We start from the raw sequence: 14,378 nt of genomic DNA, 5'->3' as shown, positions 1-14,378 counted from the left end.
CTTGCTTCCTCTGTATTCTGTAACACACATAGATGTGCTAGCTCCAACTCCCTTCCATAGACAGATACAATAGTAGCACCAGATAAGGGTTTGCTGCAAGTTACATCAAATATGCCTACTGATGGGATGCCAACTGTATCTTCAGAAAGTGCACGTTCTGAGCAAAATTCCACGGCTTCTTCAGCAATATAGGACTCAGCAATGCAACCCTCTGGATGGCACTACGCCAAAAACCTCAACAGACTACGCTTTTCACACAACGAAATTTTTTTTTATGTTGTGTGTTGATGGAAATTGCTTCACACAACATGTTTAAGGAGCTTCCGTTGTGCGAAGATGTTACAATTCATAATTTTTTAGATAGAAGAACATTGTACAACATTTATAAGGATGGTTCGTTGTGTGAATGAAAAGAAAAATGAGCGGCACATTTCCCTCCTACCTTCACTCAAATTCAGCTCCAAATTCTACCTCACATGCACTGAGTTTTTGCTACATAGTACAACATAATAGTTATATATGTTGTATGAATGTAGATTATAAAATGTCACACAACAGTTTTTTTCTTTCTGTTGTCCAAGTGAGGAATGTGCATCTAAATTGTCATTCATTTCCCTCCAAAACGAGCAAATTTTGATTCAAATGTAAGTTGCATATATGTACTCCTACAACGTAATTACTTATTTGTGTTTTCTGAATGAGAAATGTTTATCCCTAGCGCCAAAATTGATTTTTTGATTGCACCATTGCCGCCTGTTTCCCTCCTTACTGCCTCAGCTCAAATTAAATGTCTTCAGAATCAGACAACATAACTTCATTTATGTGTTGTCTGATTCATGAATACAAAATAAAAGGAGTCAGCTGCTCGCGCCTTTGACAACTTATCTAGGCTAGGCTTAAAGAGTTTTGTGACTTTTGTCTCCCACTTGATTTATTTCCAAGCACTAGAACAAAACACTCGGCCTTTTCTTCTAGCAAAACACTATCATTCTGAAAACACCCTCTTCTCAAAAGTCAAAACACTCGGCCATCACCATCTTCTCCCAGTTTTATAGTTTTTCTCTAGAAACTCCATTTCAATTCGTTGGTCTGGTGATTGGGTCGGGATTCTCCGTTGGAACGCCTTAACGCGAAGGATCCCTAAATCAAAAGAGCTCTATGGAAAACCCCAACCGAGTTTTTACGGTTAAGGCTGGCAAACTCGACTCTCCTCTCGATTCTCATCGCTTCGCATTCATTTTCCTCCTTTGAAATTGCTCTCAATCGATTGCCTGGGGTCTGTAATCGGAGTCGGATAAAATTAGGGTTTGGGATTCGCTTCAGTTTTTACAAGGCTTCCTGATTTCGATAGCAATTCAGGGCGAGATAACATTCTGGTAAGTAATTTTGATTGCGGAAATCAGCTATTGGGGTTGGGATTTGGATTTTTTGTGGTTTTGAGTATCGGAGTTAGATATGGAGCTATGGATTTGGGATTGAAACGGAAAATGTTGAAATTTGGGGATAAACGCAATACCAGGTCGATGGGTTAGATTAGAAAATTTGGGGTTTTGTTTGAAATTTATTGAATCGATGCAAATTATTGATTTTGAAGGTTTGATTTAAGTTCTTGGCTATTTCCAGGTTACCCAGAATTTGTAATTGTTGATTTAGGGAAGAGGATTGATACTCTGGAGTTGAGCATTATGAAGGATGTTGGTACTTCTTCTCCTCCAAAGAGCTCAAAGAGATGGATTACGAGGAAGAAAACCAGAGGTGAAAAGGTGGGTGATAGAGGAGATGTAGGTCATCAGTTGAGATTCCTGGCAGGTTGATTAGCAATGGCGGCAGCAAAGTTGCTTACTTGTATACTTAGTAGGGCAAGAAGGGAACCAATCAAGATGCCATGCTTGTTTGGAAGGTTAGTGATGACTTGGTGCTTACTTTGTTCTAGATTTGAACCTTTTGTTGCTTTGTTGCTTTGTGTATGATCAGCAAAACCAAATTGTTTGACTTGCAGGGAGCATCCAGCTCAGGAGCTCCTGTAAGTACTTGAACTTGTGCTAGATTTATATTTAGTGAATACACACCCCATTTTTGATTTAGTATACTTTTGAGACATTGCACTCACTAGGATATGCTAAGGGTCTTGTAGGAAGTTATTAAAATTTAGGAAGACAGTTGACTTGTTAAGAAAAATAAGCTAGAATTATTGTGAAGCATCAGAGCTTCAAGGGGGAAACTTATCAACCAGATCAAGGAAAACTAAGGAAATGCTACCAACGGGATTCAGCAGCTAAAGCTAAAAGAAATGTCATTCCCTCTCGATCGAGTCCTGAGGATGCTCAGCTTGCTACTGTTTTCACTCGCCTGCATCATAAGTTCAATACGACCTTGAAGTCATTGGAATCGTTTCAAGCTAAGAACTCTGAGCGTGTGTTCAATACAGGTTTGTTTGATCCCTATTGTTAATGTTGAGGTTTTGGAGTTGGGATGGGATTGTGAATATGTTTGCTGTTATGACTTACATTCCTCAAGATTTTCAGGGGAGGCTTATTAGACTGCAGAGGGAGCGATCCGAGAGGAATGGGAGTAATCTGAGAGGAATAAGCAAGCTAGCGGAGATTGATGCTATGATTAGTTCTGGGGCAAGTATACGTGATCGTTATGCTCTCCTGTGGAAACAACAAATGGAGAGGTGAGACTCCTCGCTTTTTTATTTTTGTTTACCGAGTCAGGTTGCTGCTTGTGATCCACCTTACATACTAGTTGTTCATGGCCCTTCCAGGAGGAGACTGTTGGCACAGCTTGTTTCTGCTACTGGTGTCTACAAAACCCTTGTCAAGTACTTGGTTGGGGTTCCACAGGTATGCTCTTGTGGCATTTGCCTGCCACTTTTATTTTGGCTGGTTTGGTCATTACTCTATCCTTGTTTGGACCTTTATTTTTAGTTCCTATTTTGTCCATTGCAACAGTTACCTGTTCTTAATGTCTGATTAGCACTTCACGATTTGGTGTGCCAACTATTAGGGTTCCCTTTGTGGTTCTCTCATGTTGTCCGTGTATTTATCTAGTGAGAGGGTGATTTTTGATGCAGTTTCAGAGTGTACATTATTCTGAGATATTTTTTAAATGCATGCTTTACCTCAGTAATATTACACATTGAGACTATGATAATTTGTAACTGTTCTGGCACACTTGCTTTTCGGTGCAGGTTTTACTAGATTTTGTTCCCCAAATAAATGATGATGATGGGTAAGTTCTTTTGGGGGAGTAGAGTTTATAGCATCTTCGATAGGAACATAATAGCTTACTGCATCCTTTATTAATAGGCCCATGGAAGAGCAACGACAGCGTTATGGACCACCTTTGTACAGCCTTACAACTTTGGTGCTTCTTATACGTCTGGCTATTTTGCTGTCTCGGGGGCGGTTTGAAACTAGAAAATTGTGAGACACTTTGCATAATTTTTATCTCTAGTTTTTCTATCCAAACCATATTCCTATTTATCTTTCCTGTTGCACTTTTGTTTGCATTGACTTTTTGTTTCATATAATGAGCAGAAACAAGCAAGAGGTAGCTGTCTTGGAACAATCTGTTGACGTCTACACCACTGAGTTTGAAAGTTTATTAGGTTTATCAGGTATTAATGATATTTCCTCTGTTGACTTGGTAACATTAGACGTTGATGTTATTATTTATGGTAATGATTCTTTTCACCATCTCTTCTTAAAAAAAGCATATTACTTTCAAAGTTTCAATTTATCTACCCTTTCCTTTTAGCTAGTGTTTGATTATTTCTTTACACCCTTTCATCCCAAAAATGCGTAAAAGTGAAAATTGACAAATAGATTTCATGGTATGCTGCTTCTAATCATTCATCATTTAAGTTTGCATGAACTGAGATAGCTAAATGCCAAAATGAAGTTGTGTTGTCTTCTTGGGCCGCAAATCTGACTTCAAATGTACTGCCCACTGCCGCTAGACTTTCAGCTGCTTATTTCTATATCAATTAATGTAATATGCATTTTTTTCAGTGAGGTTTTTGCGAATTCGCCCTTTTTTATTTCAGCAGAGGTTGCTGGTGCATTAGATGGAGGGTTAGATTCTGTTCTTTTTCTTTCTTTCCTTTTCTTTTTTTCCTTATCATGCTTCACTTCTCTACATTCAAAATATGTATATACATATATAATATATAATATTTATTCGCTTCCTGTACAGGAATAATGATGATTACAAAGAGACAAATGTTCCTGCCGGTAAAACACATGGGGTATGTTTCATATCTATTGGACTCCTTTAATTTTGGGTGGATGCTACTTATATTCATTCGGATCAGCATCACCCTTTATCTAGTCTAGATGTGATTGAGGGATCAGTTTGAATGTGTGACTGAAACCCCAAGTAACTGGGTAATGTGTTATTTGATTTATGATTTGTTGGTGTTTGTAAAAAAAAAAACTACAAGTTTTCAATTCTAGTACATTGAGAGTAAGAAAAATCTGAAAACTTGTCCATCTAAACTGAGTAATGTGTTATAAGATTTACTCAAGCTTAGCATAGTAGGTAGTGAAGAAACTTAGTAAGTAATATAGGTTCAGAAACAACCTTCTTAACTAGCTGGTTTGTGGTATAGAAACAATCCTGCAATTATCCTATTCAGTTTCTCTGTCAAATATTATTGCAATACTGCTCCAAACTTATGGCATTTTGTAATTTCATCACTCTTTTAGGTTTCTCTGTTTGTGGACTCGATAAATTCGTATATTGCTTGGGATTTTTCGCTTGTGCAAGGGAAGATAAACTTGGTATCGTTCCTAAATTTCATTTAATTACTCGGTGAATGTGTCTTCTTCTTTCATAGCCTGATGAAGTATTCTTTCATCTGTGATGTGAATGCTCTGGCCTTCTTCATTTCCTGTAGTTCTCCGTTGTGTAACTCGTGCTATTTTCTTGTATGCCTTGTTTGTTTGGAATGAGATTGGTAATGAGTCCAATAAAAGTTATTGATGAAATGGCAAATTTTAAACTATATGAAGATTGTGTGAGGATGTTGGGTTGGAATATTCACTTTTTGGTCATTGTTCGACCCAAGGTTGCCATTCTGAGTACTATGAGGTTGAATATAGAAAAAAAGTGCTCGCTTTTCAGATTCTCCAGGAAATTTGGCTGCGTAGTTGTATAATGATATCCTTGTGAAGATTATCTTTTTATTTCATCTCTTTATTCTGACAGGATCACCCGGTTTTGAACAGATGCCTTTTAGTTATTTTCTGAGATAATATTTACTTCTGATATAACATTATGAATGATATATGTTATTCGTCTTGTGAAGGAACTTTAGACATTACCCAAACCCCTATGTTTGATAGTACTTTAGTAGTTCTTGAATGTATATTATCTTTGAGTTCAGACGATTGATAATGAGATATGCTGTATAATATCAGTATGTGTTCCAATTATTAAAATAACTCTATATACTTCTTTATGAGAAATTTCTGAAGATTGATGTCTGTGGTCAGAATGGTTAACTCTATATACTTCTTTTGTTTCATACATAAATGATCACTATATCGATTCGAAGTTTGTAAGTAACATTGGTTGGTATATATTAGTGTAATACCCGAAAAATTCAAATTAATGTCCGATGACATTTTGGAAATGATTTCGTAGGCGTGGGCACGAATACGAAGCTTGAAGGAGTTGTGGAATTAGTTCGAACGATTTTATTTCGAAAACGAACGTTATTTAGGGGGTCTTAAAAAGTTGACTTTTTATACGTTCAAAATTTGGGAAAACTTCCTTCGTGAAAGTTGTAGAGCTCGTCGATACGATCGCGTGCATATATAGAACGCAATATTCGGAGTTCGTATGAATAAGTTATGAATATTGAAAATTGAGATTTTTCTATAAATAAGAGAAAAATCCGAAAATTGCAAATGAGGACAGAATTTCTGGAACTCCAGAAATTTCTCCCCATTTCTCTCCCGAGCCCAGCCGCGACCCCCTCCCTTCGTCACCTTCGTTCTTCCTCCTCCGGCGACCGATCGGCACAATTCCAAAGGGAATCCTGCTTGCCTCAGACCCCTCTACACGTATGTGGTGGTGATTCATCCTGGGAAGCACCGTACACGACAGTATAAGGCCGAGAAATGGACTACAACGTCAAAAATTCCAGTTTTCTGGGCTCTCCTTTGTCCGGCCATATCTCCTTCCACAGACCTCTAATCGACTTGCTTCCAAAAGCAAATTCGTTCGCCCTGAAGTCCTTTAAAACTTTCAAGAAGACATCGATGGGAAATAACCATCGTGGTGGTCTCTGCAAGTCGAAGAACATGGTGCAGCCGAGTTGGAAATCGCCTCACTTCGCCACTATTGTTCTCCCTCCTCCGGTCACCTTTTGCCGTTTTTCTTGAAGGGATTCTGCACTCCTGAGGATGTAGATCATTTATCCTAAGGTGGGTTGCATCAAATCAAGCTGTGGTGATCGAATTCGCACGATTTGGAAACTAGGGTTCATCCGATCTGAAAATGTTGTGAGGTAAAATTCGACTCTTTTGGCTTATAATCTGACTTTGGTGTAGTTATGAAAAGTGAAATTGGAGTTGAGATGAAGGACTTTGATGTTGGGAGTTTTGTCAAATTTTGACTTTGGATGGGTGGCGGCGCCGCCACTGTGATGGTGGTTTCCGGCGACCTCCGGCCACCTTAAGGACAGTTTCTGTCCATTGTTGTGTTCTACGTGTCGATACGATCGTTTGCATATATAATTCATAATTTTTAGAGATCGTATGATTAAGTTAAGAATTTTACGATTTCGATCGATTTCGATCGTTCGATTTGTGATCTGTGAAGATCGGACCGCCCGATGGAATTATAGTTTTGATATGTTGATCGTAGGACTGTCCCAATGATTTTGTGTGGTCATGGGTGAAGATCCGACCGCTGGATCTTCGTATAAGTGTGTTTTATGATTTGTGCGCTAAGATAAATATCGTATTTGGTTAGGTGATTGACGGTTTGAGTTGGCGCACAATTGTGAATCGTATTTTGAGCTGTTAAGAAGACGCAGCGGGATTAGAGGTGAGTAAACCTCACTGTGCTCATTTGGTTCATATTACGAACCGAATAAATTTAATTACTTTATTTGTCGCAATTGTGTGAAAATATTTGTGGAATAAATATTTGTTTTAAAATCATATGGACTTGATCAACTACGGTCCATAGGTAAGTAAAACGATTTTAATTATACAAAATGAATTTCTTGGTTTTATTGCATGTGAACTATAGTTGGTATTAGTGATTATTCCTGAGCGGATAATTACATATATATATATTTACGTGATTATATGTGGAATGGTGTGACATTGAAGAGTGTTGAATTGTGGTGATTTAATTATTATGGTTTGAGATGTGACATACCATATTTATTTGTGATGATCATAATTGGTGAGTTCATGTTGATATTCATGGTTGACATTGTGGGATGTCTAGAGTTGGAGAATGTAGGGTTATTAAGTTACCCAGTGAATCGTTCTGAAGGCTGTGGGCCCAAAGTTCGAGGGTTATTAAGTTACCCAGTGAATCGTTCTGAAGGCTGTGGGCCCAAAGTTCGAGGGTTATTAAGTTACCCAGTGAATCGTTCTGAAGGCTGTGGGCCTAAAGTTCGAGGGTTATTAAGTACATCGTTATCAATTGAACCTAGGCCAAGGTGACAAGTGACGATGTAGTTAGAGCTCTAACGTGTTGTCGGGGTAGACAAAAGTGGTGATATAAGTGGTGGAAGGTTGTAGGACCAGTGTGGTGTATTGTGACTTGAGAATTGTGGAAATGGGTTTCTTGTGGATTTCTGTGAGTTCTTGATGTTTTCTTGCAGATGTTGTGATTGTTGGTTGTTTTACTCAAGTTAAAAGAAGTAAAATTTAATAAAATTAACATTCCTTTCTTGTTTACTCATACGAGCTTTAAAGATTTCTTTAAAGCTTACCGGGTTTTGTGTTGTTGCCAATTCCCGGTGCACTATTAAATTCAAATGGTGTAGCGGGAAATCCTACAGGTCAGGAAGATCAAGGCGGAGATCGTGCGGGTTAGAGTTTTTGTTTCAGTTTACAGCTTTGTAAATTGTGAGATGTATTATTGAGAGGTGTGAAGTGTGGTTGTTGTGAGAAAAAAATTCAGGACGTTTATTCTATTAAGTTGTATAATTCATGTTTCGGATTTTAATTGTATTTAAAATTCGGGGCGTGACAATTAGCATGTATCAATCAAATCATATTAAGAGTGTAGCAAATGACTAATATACAGCTCAGAGATGTATATGACTTCTATTTGGACAACTTGACTTGCAACTTTCAATATTTAAATCATAAGCATAACAATTGGATATATGCACTTTTGGATGGCAGGCAGAAGGTTGTGTTCTGATGGATAGAAGGGAATTTCAATTTTCTGAAGCTTATTTGTTTGTATAGGTTCTGGACTAGCTTTTTTGGCTGAGGTGTCTTTGGTTGGACATTTGGACAGAAATTGCAAACCACTCGCTTCAACTTTAAAGGTTTGACACCATGGCTGCACAGACTAAGTTCCTGGAATAGTGGGAAGACGAGTTTGTATCAATATGTTGGCTATTGAAACCAAGTTCCTGCACAAACTCTATATGTGGCATGTTTTACGTAGTTGTATCGGATTTTGGGAAATGCTTTTAACATTAAGAGATATATGAAATAGGTTTGATTACTCATTTGAGCATTTGCAATGTGTTTTCTTTCCAATTGATCAACGATCTAGACGTACCATTATTTAGGTAATAATGGAGCATTAATTTTGCCTAATTCTGATCACACAATGATCAGGTAACAAAAATAGGACAAAAACACATTGTAATCAATCATATCACACATCGGTTTTTAACAAATCAGTGTCTTCTAATTTATACTCAGACAACAGAATTAATTGAACTCTGTTGTCTTAAAAGTTAATCACACAATAGAATCAATTGAACTGTGTTGTCCTAAAGTTAATCACACAACAGATATAGTCCAAGAACTGAAGTTTGAAGATCAATCAGACAACAGACAGAATAAAAATATGTTGTCTGACACGCTTAACATACAACAGCATAAAACTGGCACTGTTGTCTGAAGACAGCGCCTCAACTGCTGCGCAGTTGCCGAGCCATCTGCCGAGCTATCACACAACAGTTATAACACATACCTGTTGTCTGAATGTTTCTCACACAACTGTGTTCCACCGTTGTCTGATTTTTCATCAGACAACGGCTCACTCTACAACGGTGGGACTCCAAATCCCACATCGGTTTTCTGCCGTTGTCTGATGCGATTTTTGGTGTAGTGTGGTTTCGATTTCTAACATAGCCTTTGAGGGTTTTCATGTACCTTTCAAAAGGGTACATCCACCTAAAGAATACTGGTCCACAAAGCTCAACTTCTCTGACAAGATGAACTGTGAGATGAATCATGATGTCGAAAAACGAAGGTGGAAAATACTTTTCAAGCTCACAAACTGTCAGAACTAGGTCTTCTTGCATTTTTTTTAGCTCTCTAACATCTATCACTTTACTGCATATAGCCTTAAAGAACAAACAAAACCGAATGATAGCATACCGGACTGGCTTCTCTAAACTTGAACGTATAGCAATAGGAAGTAGCTGTTGCATGACCATATGACAATCATGTGATTTGAGCCCCACCAGCCTTAGGTCATCCAAGGAAACAAGATTCCTTATATTTGAGGAAATTCCGTAAGGATCCTTCATGCTGAAAAAAGACATGCACATTGCTCTTTTCTCTTCTACCAGCAGATTCCAAGTTGCCAAAGGCAGCTTGTCTTTTTTTTTTCCCAGGTTCTGGTGCCAAACCAGTCCTTATGCCCATATCTACCATATCCAACCTAGCAGCGACTCCATCCTTTGTTTTTCCAGGAATGTTGAATAATGAACCAATAATGCTATCGCATACATTCTTCTCAATGTGCATGACATTGAGATTATGTCGAACCGAAAGAAATTTCCAATACTCAAGATCAAAGAATATGGACTTCTTCTTCCAACAAGGTCTGCTTTCATCTTCTAGACCCTTATATGTTGGAGAAGGGTTCTTTTTACCGAATGGCCGGTTCATCCCCTCAACCCTTTGCAAGACCTCTTCTCCACTTAAAGGTTCAGGGGCAGTTTCATATTCCGGTAGGTTATTGAACTCCTTAGTCTGCCTTCTATAAGGATGATGGCGCGGTAACCATCACCGATGAACAATATGGCTCATCTTTTGTCCATGAGACAACCGATGAGGTTTTGTGTTCTCACAACATATAGGACAGCCATTGTATCCCTTAGTGACACTGCCCGACAAGTTCCCATAAGCGGGAAAGTCATTAATTGTCCAAAAGAGAACAGCTTTCAGTTTGAAGTATTCTCCTCTAAATGTATCATACACTCCATCTATCCCATCCCACAAAGCTTTTAAATCATCAACTAAGGGCTGCAAGTACACATCAATGTCATTTCCGGGTTGTTTAGGTCCGGAAATCAGCATAGTTAGCATCATGAACTTCCTTTTCATGCACAGCCATGGTGGGAGGTTATACGTAACTAGTATAACTGGCCAGAGAGAATATCTACTGCTCAAAGAGATGTGGGGATTGAAACCATCGGATGAAAGTGCGAGTATGAGGTTCCTAGGGTCATTGCCAAAGTCTGGCCATTTTTGGTCCACTAACTTCCAAGTGGGGGAATCTGCCGGATGACGCATAAACTCATCCTTCCTCCTCTCATACTTATGCCAAGTTAGGCTTTTGGAAGTTTTTGTGGACTGAAACATGCGCTTGAACCTTGGGATTGGGGGAAAGTACCACAATACCTTCCCGGGTACCCCTTGCTTCACAATACTATCTTTCCCTAATTTCCACCTTGACTCCCCACATGTAGGACAACTAGTTGCATCAGCATGCTGTCCTCTATACAAAATGCAGTCATTAGGACATGGATGTATCTTTTTGTAGTCCATTCCTAATGAAACCAAAGTCTTTTTGGCCTCATAATGTGAACTTGGTATCTCATTACCTTCAGGAAGAAACATGGCGATCATGATCAACATGTCAGAATAGCACACATTAGACATGCCATGTTTTGCTTTAAGGTTATAGGTCTGTATAAGTGCATTTAATTTTGTGTGCTTCGTACAACCAGGGTACAAAGCTTTATCTTCATCCTCAACTAGCTTCATGAAGTCATTCGATTCTGCTGAAAACTGCTCATCCTCACCATTATCAACAAACTGCTCTTCCTCACCATTATCGATAAACTGCTCATCCTCACCAGCCCTATTTTCTCCCTGATCTTCCAGCCCTATATTATCTGCCCCATCTCCATCTTCTACCATATCAACAGTAGCTTCAGATATCCCTTCAATGGCATTCATCGTTGCCCTAGAAGGTTCTCCGTGCCATACCCAATCTTTGTAACTCTCATCTATACCATTCCAATATAGATGATCTTTTATCATCCTAGCTGATAAGAACCCATCTGTACCCCCACATTTAGCGCAGGGACAGAGATATGATCTATATCGCTTGCATTCTCTACAGCAAACTTAAGGAATTCCTGAACACCTAGCTTATATGTATGTGATCTCCTATCAGCATGCATCCAAGACTTATCCATCTTAAAAAGAAAACAAACTTAAGTTCAGACAACTTAAAAAAAGCATTCTCTAATGTATCAACGCAATATATACACGAGTACTTATCCATATTAAAAAGAAAAAAAAAACTTCACATCTGCCAACTTCGAAAAGCATTATCTTATATATGTATCAACATAATGCAGCTACTTTAAAAGAAGAAGAAAACCAAAAAACAGAAGAAGCCAATTCAATTCAAATGTTTCCGTATTCCACCAAAACATAAAACGTCACATATTAGAAGACTGCTACATATTCTCTTTTAATTTCCAAACCGGCCATTACCATATTTATAGACTAAGGATAATTAAGCCATATTATAAAGCATATATATACATTACATAACTGACAACCACAAGCAGCAAACCACAGTCATGAGGCCTTTTATACATTCATGTCCAAAGAAGAAAATAAGTGATCGATATACCTTAAGGATAGCAAGCTTAATTTAGTCCAACCAACACCAGCTGACCTTCTTCAACCCTTTGAACTTTAGGCAAATCTACCTAACATGGTAACAAATTTCAAGATCAATATCATAACCACATCTTTGCTCCAGCGCAACAAATTAATGCCAGTAATCACACAATTCACTTACTGCAAAGTATTAAGCAACCATTGAATTCACTGTATATCTCTATTTTGATAAAGTATCATGTTTATATTAGTTGCATTCTTTTAAGTTAGATAACAAGGAGAGGTCCTTTGGTATACAAGTTATTTTATTTCAGAGCATGCTCACAACTCAACAAAACGTGTGGCAAATAGTCTTGACAAGATGAAGGACAAGCATAGCAAAAAATACAACGGGAAGCCCGAGCTATTAGAAGATAAGACAAACCAAGCATGATACTCTCTTCACACTACAAGGTCTACAAGTGGCAGTTTCCCATTTCAAACCTATACAGCAGGTTAATACCCAACACAACCCAGATCCAATTCTAAGTTTCTAACCTCCTCTCCCTAAGTCAATGCACATACACAATCTGAATAATGAAACATAACTAACCAGCTTCATCCTGAACTAAATCGAGTTGGCAATACATAATTACAAATATGAGTTGAAAAGAAGCAAAGTCGATGACAACTTAAGACCAACAAGCAGAAGCTTTTGATCCTAGTTAAAACAACAGAAATTGAAATGGAATCGCATATTAGAAAACAAGGTAGCTGAACACAGTTTTAGTAATCAAGCTTGGTTCCACTTATATGAAGTCATGCAAAGATGGACTCTTGACTTAATTGCATCCCACTTGACCTTAGTTGACCTTTCATTTTTTATGTTTACTGTTATCCCAAAGAAGAGACTAATCATATACACCATAGTCTAAAATCGCATTCAATGACTCTTAAACATTTCTCTAAGTACACTCCTAAGTTTTCACAACTGATCACCACCTAGTTGACAACACCAAAATCCTTAAAAGAACTGCTCATAAGCTAAAAGTGTAGCCAAGTGATAGAAATTTTTGATCTATTACGCACTACCAATCTTGACAAGACTTAACTATAAGCATTAACTACAATCTTGCAGCAGCCCCACTCATTCAATAGACGACAAATAAATGTGTCAGACAAAACAAAACTTGCTCAAACAAATAAATGTGCCCACAACCCTTTGGATCTTAGTAGATGGCATAACTCAATTGAAAGGTTTTGAGGAGATGGATTCCAAATGAGCCTTGGATCCATTACAGATTTGTACTATACCATTATATTAAGTGTGTTTAAAAATATAACTCTTTAAACAAATTCAAATGCAGGTTCTGAGTCCACAAGTTGCATACAAGTCTCATGATACTTATATAATATTTCCACTAACATCCAATTTACAAGAAAATAAGCCAGACCACTCAGAAAGTTCTCTAATTTCATCTTCCTTAAATAAAAAACAACATGTGAAGCAAGACCCAGTTCCATTTTCTCTATAAAAGTTCAACCAAGTGCAAAACCAAAATCAGAAGAAGAAGATGAAGACAGACCAGAGGAGAAGAAGAGAGACAAGTCGGCTATCCTTCTTTACCCTTGGACCTCCCAAACACCACCCAATTCACGTTATAACTAGAACAAGCAATGACATCAACATCTCAAAATCTCAAACTCAAATAAAACCCAAACCCAATCATACCCAACAAACCCAGATTGAAAATTTCCAAACCCTAATCAAACAAAGAGGGATATAGTACCTGTAGACTAATCAATTCTCTAGCTCGACCAGAGTTGATGCGGCCTTAAGTTTCGGCGACTTCGAGCTGAGGCAGCGGAGAAAGTAAACCACCTGACCAGGTAGCGACTTCGAGCGGAGAGAGAGTGAGAGTGAGAGGCGGAGAGAGAGTGAGGCGAGAGCGAGAGAGAGTAAGACTGAGAGTGAGAGCGAGAGTGTATCGATTTCTGGTTTCGATAGGCTACTGAGATGGTGAGATGGTGAGAGCGAAAGGGAGGGAGAATGACCTAATTTTTTTCAAGAAAGGGAGGGAAGTTTTTGGTTTCGATACGACCAAGGGAGGGAATTGAGCTAGATAGGGATTTGTGTTTTGGCTACAAAAATAAATATAAATTAAACTTTTTTGTTTTTTCTGATTTCTCAGACAACACATGTCCTAATAACTATTGTCTTAAAGTTATCAATTTCACCAAACTCCAATTGATTACAATGTGTTGGCTGAGTTTGAGAAGAAACGACAAATATAACTAATATGTCGT

The 14,378-nt window shown here is 38.1% G+C and overlaps 1 protein-coding gene across 5 annotated transcripts; it reads left to right on the top strand.

Moving 5' to 3' along the window:
- The first annotated feature begins 763 nt into the window (after positions 1 to 763).
- LOC133744097 (uncharacterized) lies at positions 764 to 8,709 on the top strand. Of its 5 annotated transcripts, XM_062172226.1 has the most exons (13): positions 764 to 1,376; positions 1,624 to 1,900; positions 2,000 to 2,023; positions 2,200 to 2,428; positions 2,518 to 2,677; positions 2,768 to 2,846; positions 3,194 to 3,234; positions 3,312 to 3,428; positions 3,543 to 3,622; positions 4,017 to 4,079; positions 4,201 to 4,252; positions 4,713 to 4,787; positions 8,451 to 8,709. In XM_062172226.1, exons 2-10 carry the CDS (start codon positions 1,886 to 1,888, stop codon positions 4,070 to 4,072), a joined length of 801 nt encoding a protein of 266 aa, XP_062028210.1. In that variant the 5' UTR covers positions 764 to 1,376; positions 1,624 to 1,885; the 3' UTR covers positions 4,073 to 4,079; positions 4,201 to 4,252; positions 4,713 to 4,787; positions 8,451 to 8,709. The 5 variants fall into 5 exon arrangements, with proteins under 5 accessions (XP_062028210.1, XP_062028212.1, XP_062028214.1 ...); XM_062172228.1 differs by lacking the exon at positions 8,451 to 8,709 and having other exon boundaries at positions 1,654 to 1,900; positions 4,713 to 5,546; XM_062172230.1 differs by lacking the exon at positions 8,451 to 8,709 and having other exon boundaries at positions 2,206 to 2,428; positions 4,713 to 5,546.
- The last annotated feature ends 5,669 nt before the right edge of the window (positions 8,710 to 14,378 follow it).

The sequence above is a fragment of the Rosa rugosa genome, chromosome 4 (genome assembly GCF_958449725.1).
Source record: "Rosa rugosa chromosome 4, drRosRugo1.1, whole genome shotgun sequence".
Classification (NCBI taxonomy): Eukaryota; Viridiplantae; Streptophyta; class Magnoliopsida; order Rosales; family Rosaceae; genus Rosa; species Rosa rugosa.
The sequence above is the reverse complement of the archived record's forward strand: the minus strand, read 5'-3'. Positions and strand labels throughout refer to the sequence as shown.